Source organism: Oncorhynchus keta, chromosome 23 (genome assembly GCF_023373465.1).
Source record: "Oncorhynchus keta strain PuntledgeMale-10-30-2019 chromosome 23, Oket_V2, whole genome shotgun sequence".
Taxonomy (NCBI): domain Eukaryota; kingdom Metazoa; phylum Chordata; class Actinopteri; order Salmoniformes; family Salmonidae; genus Oncorhynchus; species Oncorhynchus keta.
This window is the reverse complement of record NC_068443.1, coordinates 5,902,594-5,915,365: the sequence shown is the minus strand read 5'-3', so window position 1 is coordinate 5,915,365 and position 12,772 is coordinate 5,902,594. Positions and strand designations below refer to the sequence as shown.

The following is a 12,772-nucleotide window of genomic DNA, read 5'->3' as shown; positions in this document are numbered from 1 at the left end:
TTTCAGGTGACACAGGTGTCTTGGGTTATTGTTCTTTGTGCATCTGGCCACCTGTCTCCTCCCCTTTGTGCGGAATAGAGTTGAAAACATTAGGATTATTTTGCCATAGGAAAACCCACACAAAAATACATAACAGTATGGACTGAGCAGTTGCCAGAAATATGTTCTTTGCATGCAACTTGTTCGTCCAATGGCAGTGAAGTGAAGAATTTGTCCACGGTGACATTTGTCCCCTTGCCAATGTAAGGTTCCACAAGCTTCATTGTCCGACACTCGGTCATCTGCTGCCCGGTGTAGATCAAGGTGCCGTCCCTTCCTCTCTCCCGTCTCACCGTTTCATTTGGCGGTTGGCGCGGGCAACTGCTCAGTCCACAACGTTATGTATTATTTGCTCTCAGGCCTCAGAGGTGAAGGTTCAGGATGAGGCTCAGAATCAGAAGAAGAATCATCAGAGACGTCATGATTCATTTCTTCCATCTGAGAGGTTTTTCCTTCATATCGTGTAGCAGCGCTAACACAGCGTGTGCATCCATTCGTCTTGGTCCTCTTGTCATTGTAAATTACACTGTGTTCTCTCAAGTAGGTCAGAGTAGACTGATAAGACTGCTTGGATTTGGTGGTCTGATAGAGAGTACATACCATGTAGAGAATATAATTAGAATATACCAATACAAAAGAATGTTCCTCTCTGTTCTTCATTCACAATGGGTGATGACATAATTATATATCATTCGCTTCCCCTCACTCATCAACTCACCCATCCTCCCCTTTCTCCCCCATAATACTCTACTCCGTTTATTTAATCTGTTGTTTATATGTGTGAAATTAGTTTTGGTTCAGTTTAGGTTCAGTTTCCATGGCAATTATCAGGGTGATTATCAGTTGGCCATTGCTCCTTCCATTGTCGGGAGAATGAGCGGAGCAGGCCCTACTGTCGGGAGAATGAGCGGAGCAGGCCCTACTGTAGGGAGAATGAGCGGAGCAGGCCCGACTGTAGGGAGAATGAGCGGAGCAGGCTCGACTGTTGGGAGAATGAGCGGAGCAGGCTCGACTGTAGGGAGAATGAGCGGAGCAGGCTCGACTGTTGGGAGAATGAGCGGAGCAGGCCCTACTGGAGGGAGAATGAGCGGAGCAGGCCCTACTGGAGGGAGAATGAGCGGAGCAGGCCCTACTGTAGGGAGAATGAGCGGAGCAGGCCCTACTGTAGGGAGAATGAGCGGAGCAGGCCCTACTGTAGGGCCCTACTGTAGGGAGAATGAGCGGAGCAGGCCCTACTGTAGGGAGAATGAGCGGAGCAGGCCCTACTGTAGGGAGAATGAGCGGAGCAGGCCCTACTGTAGGGAGAATGAGCGGAGCAGGCCCTACTGTAGGGAGAATGAGCGGAGCAGGCCCTACTGTAGGGAGAATGAGCGGAGCAGGCCCTACTGTAGGGAGAATGAGCGGAGCAGGCCCTACTGTCGGGAGAATGAGCGGAGCAGGCCCTACTGTAGGGAGAATGAGCGGAGCAGGCCCTATTGTAGGGAGAATGAGCGGAGCAGGCCCTATTGTAGGGAGAATGAGCGGAGCAGGCCCTATTGTAGGGAGAATGAGCGGAATGAGCGGAGCAGGCCCTACTGTAGGGAGAATGAGCGGAGCAGGCCCTACTGTAGGGAGAATGAGCGGAGCAGGCCCTACTGTAGGGAGAATGAGCGGAGCAGGCCCTACTGTCGGGAGAATGAGCGGAGCAGGCCCTACTGTAGGGAGAATGAGCGGAGCAGGCCCTACTGTAGGGAGGAGGGGCAATGGGGTAAACTATTCAAATAATGACATGCCCTCCTAAAAGTGGTTATGGCTCCAGTTCCATGTGTGGAATTACGACTCTAACTGCAGTGTGTTATATAGACTTGTATAGGAAAAGTCAAGGACGGAGGGGGAGGGGGAGGGGGGTGGCAGAGTAATAATATGTATTAATGAATGAGCAGTCAAAATGACCGCTTTAGTGTTTCTTGTGTTAACATAAAGGCATGATGGGATAAGTTGAGTCCAAAATGGCACCCTGTTCCATTTTTTTTATAGTGCACTGCTTTTTTACCAGGGCCCATAGAGCTGGGGGATGCAGTTACTGGCCATTTAAGGTTCAGTGTATCGCTATGGACTCTGGGGGGGAAAAGGGTGCCATTTTGGGGACAACCGTTGGCTTCATTAACTCCCTAAGATCTAAGAGCCCGGGGCTGGGTTTCAATGAAGCTAACCAGGGGAGGACGACCGAGTAATCGGAACGGCCGATTTCAAGTTTTCATAACAATTGGAAATCGGTATTTTTGGGCGCCGATTTGCCTATTAAAACAAAAACAAAAAAAACAACATGTATTTTTATTTATTTATTATTATTATTTTTAATATTTTTAATTTAACTAGGCAAGTCAGTTAAGAACACATTCTTATTTTCAATGACGGCCTAGGAACAGTGGGTTAACTGCCTCGTTCAGGGGCAGAACGACAGAATTTCCACCTTGTCAGCTCGGGGGACCCAATCTTGCAACCTTACAGTTAACTACTCCAACGCAATAACGACCTGCATCTCGTTATTATATTCACAATAATTGATAAAACATATAATTTTGCTTTACTGCTGTTAGTCCATAGAAATGCATTGAATAACCGATTGATACATGGCAAAACACACAGTCAAGGAATACATAAAAATAACATTTGTTCTGAAGTGTTTGTCCTATGTCTGAGAGATGTCATTTTTAATTCAATTTAATTTATTATTATAATTATTATTATTTATTTTTTTACAAATATTGGCCCATATTTAACACTTTTTTTGGCACTAAAGTACTTCCATATACACTGAGTGTACAAAACATTAGGAACACCGGCTCTTTCCATGACAGACTGACCAGGTGAAAGCTATGATCCCTTAATGATGTCACTTGTTAAATCCACTTCAATCAGTGTAGATGAAGGGGAGGAGACGGGTTATAGAAGGATTTTTAAACCTCGAGTCAATTTTGATGATGTTGTTACTGACAGGGAGCACATGGCTGAGCTCTACAATCACCACGTTGACTCCGTGGATCAAAGTGTTGGCATCCATCCAACAGTTCATCATCTCCCACTCCTTCTAATGCGACTAGCCCTGATCCCCCCCCTACACAGGTTCTCCCTACAGGCTGTCACTGAGTCTGAGGTGCTAAAGGAGCTCCTTAATAATTTTGACCTGAAAAAAAAAAAAATCTGGGTCAGATGTTTTAGATTCTAAACTTCTATACGTTTGCAGCCCCCTATTATCACAGAGCCCATCTCATTTCTGGGAAGGTTCCAGGTGCTTGGAACGCAGCCACAGTCCTTAATTTACAGGGGGAGATCAAGCTGATCCTAACTGTTATAGGCCAATTTCTATCTTGCCCTGTTTATCAAATGTGTTAGAAAAAAATTAAATAGAAATACTGTGAAGTACCTGTTGGCGTCTTCCCCAGCTTCCTGCATCTCGTCTCCCCCAGCTTCCTGCAGCTTGTCCTCCCCAGCTTCCTGCATCTCGTCTTCCCCAGCTTCCTGCATCTCGTCTTCCCCAGCTTCCTGCATCTCGTCTTCCCCAGCTTCCTGCAGCTTGTCCTCCCCAGCTTCCTGCATCTCGTCTTCCCCAGCTTCCTGCGTCTCGTCTTCCCCAGCTTCCTGCAGCTCGTCTTCCCCAGCTTCCTGCAGCTCGTCTTCCCCAGCTTCCTGCAGCTCGTCTTCCCCAGCTTCCTGCAGCTCGTCTTCCCCAGCTTCCTGCATCTCGTCTTCCCCAGCTTCCTGCAGCTTGTCCTCCCCAGCTTCCTGCATCTCGTCTTCCCCAGCTTCCTGCATCTCGTCTTCCCCAGCTTCCTGCATCTCGTCTTCCCCAGCTTCCTGCGTCTCGTCTTCCCCAGCTTCCGGCGTCTCGTCTTCCCCAGCTTCCTGCAGCTTGTCTTCCCCAGCTTCCTGCGTCTCGTCTTCCCCAGCTTCCTGCAGTCTCGTTTTCCCCAGCTTCCTGCAGCTCGTCTTCCCCAGCTTCCTGCAGCTCGTCTTCCCCAGCTTCCTGCATCTCGTCTTCCCCAGCTTCCTGCAGCTTGTCCTCCCCAGCTTCCTGCATCTCGTCTTCCCCAGCTTCCTGCATCTCGTCTTCCCCAGCTTCCTGCAGCTTGTCCTCCCCAGCTTCCTGCAGCTTGTCCTCCCCAGCTTCCTGCATCTCGTCTTCCCCAGCTTCCTGCAGCTTGTCCTCCCCAGCTTCCTGCATCTCGTCTTCCCCAGCTTCCTGCAGCTCGTCTTCCCCAGCTTCCTGCAGCTCGTCTTCCCCAGCTTCCTGCAGCTCGTCTTCCCCAGCTTCCTGCAGCTCGTCTTCCCCAGCTTCCTGCAGCTCGTCTTCCCCAGATACCTGCATCTCGTCTTCCCCAGCTTCCTGCAGCTTGTCCTCCCCAGCTTCCTGCGTCTCGTCTTGCCCAGCTTCCTGCGTCTCGTCTTCCCCAGCTTCCTGCGTCTCGTCTTCCCCAGCTTCCTGCGTCTCGTCTTCCCCAGCTTCCTGCGTCTCGTCTTCCCCAGCTTCCGGCGTCTCGTCTTCCCCAGCTTCCTGCGTCTCGTCTTCCCCAGCTTCCGGCAGCTTGTCTTCCCCAGCTTCCTGCGTCTCGTCTTCCCCAGCTTCCGGCAGCTCGTTTTCCCCAGCTTCCTGCAGCTCGTCTTCCCCAGCTTCCTGCATCTCGTCTTCCCCAGCTTCCTGCAGCTTGTCCTCCTAATGTCCCATTAATGGTGATTCAGCGACTGGCTCAGCCAGAGATAGTATGTGGATTGGACCGAGATGGAGATGATCGAGTGAAGCTGGTATGTGTGTGCATGTGTCGATGTGGACGTTGTGTTTGTGTGTGTATCCCCCCATCATCACCACATCTGTTTCACGCCATCTGTATCTGCCTCCCATCTGATCTCATAGCCACTCTGTGTAAACTCTCTGCCTCTCCCTCTCTCCCCCCTCTCGCTCTTTCTACATAGCTGGCACTGTTGCTATGCTCTCTCTCTCTAGGGGAATGGTGTATTCTGGGAGACTTGACTACGTCTCAAATGCTTATATTCCTTATTTAGTATCATCATTTAAAGCATGTCATACTAGGTTTTACTACATAGCAGCCTACACTGCATGGATAATCAGTAGTGTGCACTACATTGGATGGAGAATCAGTAGTGTGCACTACATTGGATGGAGAATCAGTAGTGTGCACTACATTGGATGGAGAATCAGTAGTGTGCACTACGTTGGATGGAGAATAAGTAGTGTGCACTACGTTGGATGGAGAATCAGTAGTGTGCACTACGTTGGATGGAGAATCAATAGTGTGGACTACATTGGATGGAGAATCAGTAGTACACTACGTTGGATGGAGAATCAGTAGTGTGGACTACATTGGATGGAGAATCAGTAGTGTGGACTACATTGGATGGAGAATCAGTAGTGTGGACTACATTGGATGGAGAATCAGTAGTGTGGACTACATTGGATGGAGAATCAGTAGTGTGGACTACATTGGATGGAGAATCAATAGTGTGGACTACATTGGATGGAGAATCAATAGTGTGGACTACATTGGATGGAGAATCAGTAGTGTGGACTACATTGGATGGAGAATCAATAGTGTGCACTACATTGGATGGAGAATCAGTAGTGTGGACTACATTGGATGGAGAATCAGTAGTGTGGACTACATTGGATGGAGAATCAGTAGTGTGGACTACATTGGATGGAGAATCAGTAGTGTGGACTACATTGGATGGAGAATCAGTAGTGTGGACTACATTGGATGGAGAATCAATAGTGTGGACTACATTGGATGGAGAATCAGTAGTGTGGACTACATTGGATGGAGAATCAGTAGTGTGGACTACATTGGATGGAGAATCAGTAGTGTGGACTACATTGGATGGAGAATCAGTAGTGTGGACTACATTGGATGGAGAATCAATAGTGTGCACTACATTGGATGGAGAATCAGTAGTGTGGACTACATTGGATGGAGAATCAGTAGTGTGGACTACATTGGATGGAGAATCAATAGTGTGCACTACATTGGATGGAGAATCAGTAGTGTGGACGACATTGGATGGAGAATCAGTAGTGTGGACTACATTGGATGGAGAATCAATAGTGTGTACAACATTGGATGGAGAATCAGTAGTACACTACATTGGATGGACAATCACTAGTGCACTACATTGGATGGAGAATCAATAGTGTGTACTACATTGGATGGAGAGTCAGTCGTGTGCACTACATTGGATGGAGAATCAGTCGTGTGCACTACGTTGGATGGAGAATCAGTAGTGTGCACTACGTTGGATGGAGAATCAGTCGTGTGCACTACGTTGGATGGAGAATCAGTAGTGTGCACTACGTTGGATGGAGAATCAGTCATGTGCACTACGTTGGATGGAGAATCAGTAGTGTGCACTACGTTGGATGGAGAATCAGTCGTGTGCACTACGTTGGATGGAGAGTCAGTAGTGTGCACTACGTTGGATGGAGAATTGATGCCATCTTTTACCGTCGTTTACTCCCCACTTCGTGTTCCTCAGTGATGTCATAAAGGAACAGAATCAGTCCACTTCGTGTTCCTCAGTGATGTCATAAAGGAACAGAATCAGTCCACTTCGTGTTCCTCAGTGATGTCATAAAGGAACAGAATCAGTCCACTTCGTATTCCTCAGTGATGTCATAAAGGAACAGAATCAGTCCACTTCGTGTTCCTCAGTGATGCCATAAAGGAACAGAATCAGTCCACTTCGTATTCCTCAGTGATGTCATAAAGGAACAGAATCAGTCCACTTCGTATTCCTCAGTGATGTCATAAAGGAACAGAATCAGTCCACTTCATGTTCCTCAGTGATGTCATAAAGGAACAGAATCAGTCCACTTCGTATTCCTCAGTGATGCCATAAAGGAACAGAATCAGTCCACTTCGTGTTCCTCAGTGATGTCATAAAGGAACAGAATCAGTCCACTTCGTGTTCCTCAGTGATGTCATAAAGGAACAGAATCAGTCCACTTCGTGTTCCTCAGTGATGTCATAAAGGAACAGAACCAGTTAATTCTGTAGGTCTCTATAACAGACCTATCTAAAGTTAAAGGGAAAGGAAACAGTAGGCTTTAGAACAGAAGCCAACTGGAAATGGAAATCAACATGTTGGCATTGTTGCATCACTGGCAGGATTTCCCAAAACTGGCTGAAAGAGCATGAGCTCTGCTGGCAATAATGCACAAAGTTTGCTGGTGTCAAGCTATATATGAAAACATGATACGTACTTTGTAAGCTGAGAAACAGCCCTTTCAAATGACATGACAGGATTTTGCCTTGGCGCAGCACCACAGCTAAATGACTGCAGCGGAAACACTGTTGTCTTGTCTCTCCAGCCATTGTCTGTCCTTGACGCCGTGGGGACAGCTTCTATTGACTGTCTGGTGCACAAGTGGCATGTCTACAATGTCATCCTCATCACAAAGGTCTGAGAGCTGACAGTCCACCAGTGTCCTACAGAGAGAGTAAAAACAACAACGTACTCCTAATATACAGTTTGCATATGAAGTGTATGTGGACACCCCTTCAAATGAGTGGCTACTGCAGACACACACGTTGTTAACAGATGTATAAAATCAAGCACACAACCAAGCCGTCTCCATTAGACTCTGGAGCAATGAAAACGCCTTCGCTGGAGTGACTAATCTGATGGACTAATCGGGTTTGGCGGATGCCAGGAGAACACTACCAATCGGAATGCATAGTGCCAACTGTAAAGTTTGGTGGATGAGGAATAATGGTCTGGGGCTGTTGTTCATGGTTCGGGCCCCTTAGTTCCAGTGAAGGGACATCTTAACGCTACAGCACACAATGACATTCTATTCCCTTCTGTGCTTCCAACTTTGTGGCAGCAGTTTGGGGAAGGCCCTTTCCTGTTTCAGCATGACAATGACCCCGTGCACAAAGTGAGGTCCATACAGAAATGGTTTGTCGAGATCGGTGTGGAAGAACTTGACTGACCTACACAGAGCCTTGACCTCAACCACATCAAACCCCTTTGGGATGAATTAGAACGCCGACTGTGAGCCAGGTCTAATCGCCCAACATCGGCGCCCGACCTCACTAATGCTCTTGTGGCTAAATTACTACTAGGATTACTATTGCAACAACACGTCATCAGTAGGATAGAACTAACCTGTCTCACGACGGTCTAAACCCAGCAACAACACATCATCAGTAGGATAGAACTAACCTGTCTCACGACGGTCTAATCCCAGCAACAACACATCATCAGTAGGATAGAACTAACCTGTCTCACGACGGTCTAAACCCAGCAACAACACATCATCAGTAGGATAGAACTAACCTGTCTCACGACGGTCTAAACCCAGCAACAACACATCATCAGTAGGATAGAACTAACCTGTCTCACGACGGTCGCAACAACACATCATCAGTAGGATAGAACTAACCTGTCTCACGACTGTCTAATCCCAGCAACAACACATCATCAGTAGGATAGAACTAACCTGTCTCACGACGGTCTAATCCCAGCAACAACACATCATCAGTAGGATAGAACTAACCTGTCTCACGACGGTCTAAACCCAGCAACAACACATCATCAGTAGGATAGAACTAACCTGTCTCACGAAATCCCAGCAACAACACATCATCAGTAGGATAGAACTAACCTGTCTCACGACGGTCTAAACCCAGCAACAACACATCATCAGTAGGATAGAACTAACCTGTCTCACGACGGTCTAAACCCAGCAACAACACATCATCAGTAGGATAGAACTAACCTGTCTCACGACGGTCTAAACCCAGCAACAACACATCATCAGTAGGATAGAACTAACCTGTCTCAACAAACATCATCAGTAGGATAGAACTAACCTGTCTCAGAAAACCCAGCAACAACACATCATCAGTAGGATAGAACTAACCTGTCTCACGCAACGTAGGATAGAACTAAACCCTAATCCCAGCAACAACACATCATCAGTAGGATAGAACTAACCTGTCTCAACGGTCTAATCCCAGCAACAACACATCATCAATCTCCTGTCTCACGACGGTCTAAACCCAGCAACAACACATCATCAGTAGGATAGAACTAACCTGTCTCACGACGGTCTAATCCCAGCAACAACACATCATCAGTAGGATAGAACTAACCTGTCTCACGACGGTCTAAACCCAGCAACAACACATCATCAGTAGGATAGAACTAACCTGTCTCACGACGGTCTAAACCCAGCAACAACACATCATCAGTAGGATAGAACTAACCTGTCTCACGACGGTCTAAACCCAGCAACAACACATCATCAGTAGGATAGAACTAACCTGTCTCACGACGGTCTAATCCCAGCAACAACACATCATCAGTAGGATAGAACTAACCTGTCTCACGACGGTCTAAACCCAGCAACAACACATCATCAGTAGGATAGAACTAACCTGTCTCACGACGGTCTAAACCCAGCAACAACACATCATCAGTAGGATAGAACTAACCTGTCTCACGACGGTCTAATCCCAGCAACAACACATCATCAGTAGGATAGAACTAACCTGTCTCACGACGGTGAGGAGACTCTCAGTTACATAGCAGATGTCCAGTTTTTCCTGAAAGATGCTTGTGTAGGACACAACGTTCCGTTTTGTTACTATGCATTTGGCTACCGAAACTAACCGAAAATTCAGTCACCTAAACGTCAAACTTTTTTCCGAATTAACTCCATAATATCGACTGAAACATGGAAAACGTTGTTTGAATCAATCCTCAAGGTGTTTTGTCATATATCTCTTCATTGAAATGCCGTCCCTGGAAGCGTGCATTCTTCTCTGATTCGGATGGAAAAATACTGGTAGCTGACTTTTGCGCACCAATTTCCACGCAGACACCGTGCGGGACACTTGGCAATTGTAGTCTCTTATGGTCAATCTTCCAATGATATGCCTACAAATACGTCACAATGCTGCAGACACCTGGGGGAAACGATAGGAAGTGTCCGTTCATTCCTGTCGCATTCACAGCCATATAAGGCGATCATGGAAAACGTGCTTTCAGAAATCCTGTTGATTTCCTGGTCGCTCAAACATCTTGGTTTTGCCTGTAGATTTTGTTCTATGGCACTCACAGTGAAAATCTTTGCAGTTCTGGAAATGTCAGAGTGTCTTCTTTCCAAAACTATCAATTCCAAGCATAGTCGAGCATCTTTTCGTGACAAAATATTGCTAAAAACGGGCACGTCTTTTTATCCAAAAATGAAATACTGCCCCTATAGGACTAACAGGTTAATCACGCCTTAATCATGCCTTAACTATGCCTTAACTCATGCCTTAATCATGCCTTAATCATGCCTTAATCACGCCTTAATCACGCCTTAATCATGCCTTAATCATGCCTTAATCATGCCTTAATCATGCCTTAATCACGCCTTAATCACGCCTTAATCATGCCTTAATCAATCACGCCTTAATCATGCCTTAATCATGCCTTAATCACGCCTTAATCACGCCTTAATCACGCCTTAATCATGCCTTAATCATGCCTTAATCACGCCTTAATCATGCCTCAATCATGCCTTAATCACACCTTAATCATGCCTTAATCACGCCTTAATCATGCCTTAATCATGCCATAACCATGCCTGGTTGAGTCTTGATGGAATGTATTTCAGCCCTAAATACCCACCCTCTCAGATGGAAAAAAGTAATTTGTATTCACGTTGAAATGAGACCAGGCCCTTCTGAAAAAAAAAAAAAAAAAGAGGGAAGAAATTGGAGTGAGAATTGCTGCCTTGTCTCCGCCAGTCTATCTATTTCGTTCTGGCCTGGTGCTTGACTAGCGTGGACGTGTGCAGGAAAATATAGATGTCCTATACAACAGAACAATCACTAGGAATTCAATCAGCAGTTGTCGTGTTGGAGTGCCTTGTTGAAGAGTTATTACAATCAGAGAGACGTTTTAACCATTGCCCGAGTCCTCAAATGGCACCCTATTTATTCCCTGTTTAGTGTTCTATTTATGACACAGCCTCTGGTCAAATGTAGTGCACTATATAGGGAATAGGGTGCCATTTGAGCTTCGACCCCCCCCTGTTCTGACTCGGCCCTATTCATATTAAACATGCTACGGGGTGGTACTGTAATCCAACAGAATGTGACCTGAGATGACCACAGAACTATATGTCCATGCCATCTGACCAAAGCACCGGCTCCTATCCAAATGAGTTTTCTAAAAACAGCATTGGCACAATGCTGTTTTTAGAAAACTCATTTGTTGAGATGACATGAACATAGAGCTCTTTGGCCACGCACAGCGGTGGTGTTGGGTTGGGTGTCAAAATCAGAATGCATGAACAGGAAAGAATCCCATGCCTACTGTAAAATATGGTGGTGGGCGCTTTGATGTGATGAGGCTAATTTTGCTTCCACTAGTCCTGGAGCACCTGGACTAGGTCTACTTGCATCATGAACTTTACCCAGTACCGGGACATTTTAGAGAACGGTGACAAACTAAAAACCATCCAATCAGAGGCAGTCGTGTGGGTCAAAAACAGCTCGTTGATGAGAGATGTCGAAGGAGAACGGCAAGAATCGTTCAAGTTAACAGGCGGGAACACGAACAGACAAAACAACGGGTTGGTGCGCCGAACGGCATCTCGGGAACGCACAACTTGCCGGTCCTTGTCACAGACGGGCTATTTGCAGCAGTCGACCTACACCGGGGTTTCCAAACCTATCAGATACAAACAAGAAGAAGCTGCTGCTTCAGTGGGAACGCGATCATCCACACTGGACAATTCAGGAGTGGGAAAAACTGGTCCGACTTCAGCAGCATGAGCCCATGGCAGGATGCCTGGGGTCGAAGGTACAAGCTGGTGGCGGTGGTGTAATGGTGTGGGGAATGTTTTCCTGCCACACGTTAAGGGGGGGTACTAGTTGACTGTGTGACTGTGTGTACTGTATATATCTATCTAACAATCCTTGGCCGTGACAGCCCTAAACGGGGCTATGGGCAGTAGAATGCCATCACAGATCCATTCCTCTCTGACATATCTTTACGCATTCCTATGTGGATTTAGACACATTAATAGATTTATCCAGGGTGTCAAGTCAATGTACCAACACCCCTACTTTCATAATGTTCCCCAGTGACCAGTATTCCTCTTCCCCTAACATTCTCTCTCTCTCTCTTTCTCTAGTCTCTCTCTCTAGTCTCTCTCTCTCTCTAGTCTCTCTCTCTCTCTCTCTCTCTCTCTAGTCTCTCTCTCTCTCTCTCTAGTCTCTCTCTCTCTCTCTACTAGTCTCTCTCTCTCTCTCTCTCTCTCTCTAGTCTCTCTCTCTCTCTCTCTAGTCTCTCTCTCTCTCTCGTCTCTCTCTCTCTCTCTCTCTCTCTCTCTCTCTCTCTCTCTCTCTCTCTCTCTCTCTCTCTCTCTCTCTCTCTCTCTCTCTCTCTCTCTCTCTCTCTCTCTCTCTCTCTCTCTCTCTCTCTCTCTCTCTCTCTCTCTCTCTAGTCTCTCTCTCTCTCTAGTCTCTCATCTTACTACAGTGTTTCACTCTCTGTCATTCTCTAGGGGGAAGCTGTTAGTCTCTCATTCTCTCTCTCATTCCTAGGATGGGGAAGCTGTTAGTGTTTCACTAACTGTCATTCCTAGGAGGGGGAAGCTCTTAGTGAAACATTCTAGTCTCTCATTCCTCTCTATCTCTCTCTCTGTTAGTGAAACATTCTAACTGTCATTCCTAGGAGG

At 46.6% G+C, this 12,772-nt stretch overlaps 1 protein-coding gene and 1 long non-coding RNA gene across 15 annotated transcripts; both read right to left on the bottom strand.

The window, feature by feature from the left end:
* Window positions 1-384: 384 nt before the first annotated feature.
* LOC127911132 (S-antigen protein-like) lies at window positions 385-4,699 on the bottom strand. The gene is made up of 3 exons (XM_052477395.1): window positions 4,019-4,699; window positions 3,436-3,972; window positions 385-621 (listed from the first exon to the last, which is right to left on the bottom strand). The coding sequence occupies exons 1-3, from the start codon at window positions 4,697-4,699 to the stop codon at window positions 385-387; spliced, it is 1,455 nt and encodes a 484-aa protein (XP_052333355.1).
* Window positions 4,700-8,171: 3,472 nt separating this feature from the next.
* On the bottom strand, window positions 8,172-9,598 carry LOC127910914 (uncharacterized). Of its 14 annotated transcripts, XR_008076744.1 has the most exons (5): window positions 9,531-9,593; window positions 9,132-9,473; window positions 8,699-8,869; window positions 8,477-8,647; window positions 8,172-8,427 (listed from the first exon to the last, which is right to left on the bottom strand). It is a non-coding gene; the product is annotated as an uncharacterized LOC127910914 (long non-coding RNA). The 14 variants fall into 14 exon arrangements; XR_008076734.1 differs by having other exon boundaries at window positions 9,132-9,598; XR_008076740.1 differs by having other exon boundaries at window positions 8,172-8,370; window positions 9,132-9,598.
* Window positions 9,599-12,772: the final 3,174 nt, after the last annotated feature.

Bases quoted from the DNA above. Each gene is read 5' to 3' on its own strand.
- LOC127911132 (XM_052477395.1), bottom strand. From the start codon at position 4,699: ATGCAGGAAGCTGGGGAAGACGAGCTGCAGGAAGCTGGGGAAAACGAG. The intron at 3,973-4,018 runs GCTGGGGAAGAC...ACGAGACTGCAG, and splicing joins GGGAAGACGAGCTGCAGGAA to GAAGCTGGGGAAGACGAGAC. The intron at 622-3,435 runs GTATTTCTATTT...ACTCTCTATCAG, and splicing joins ACGCCAACAGGTACTTCACA to ACCACCAAATCCAAGCAGTC.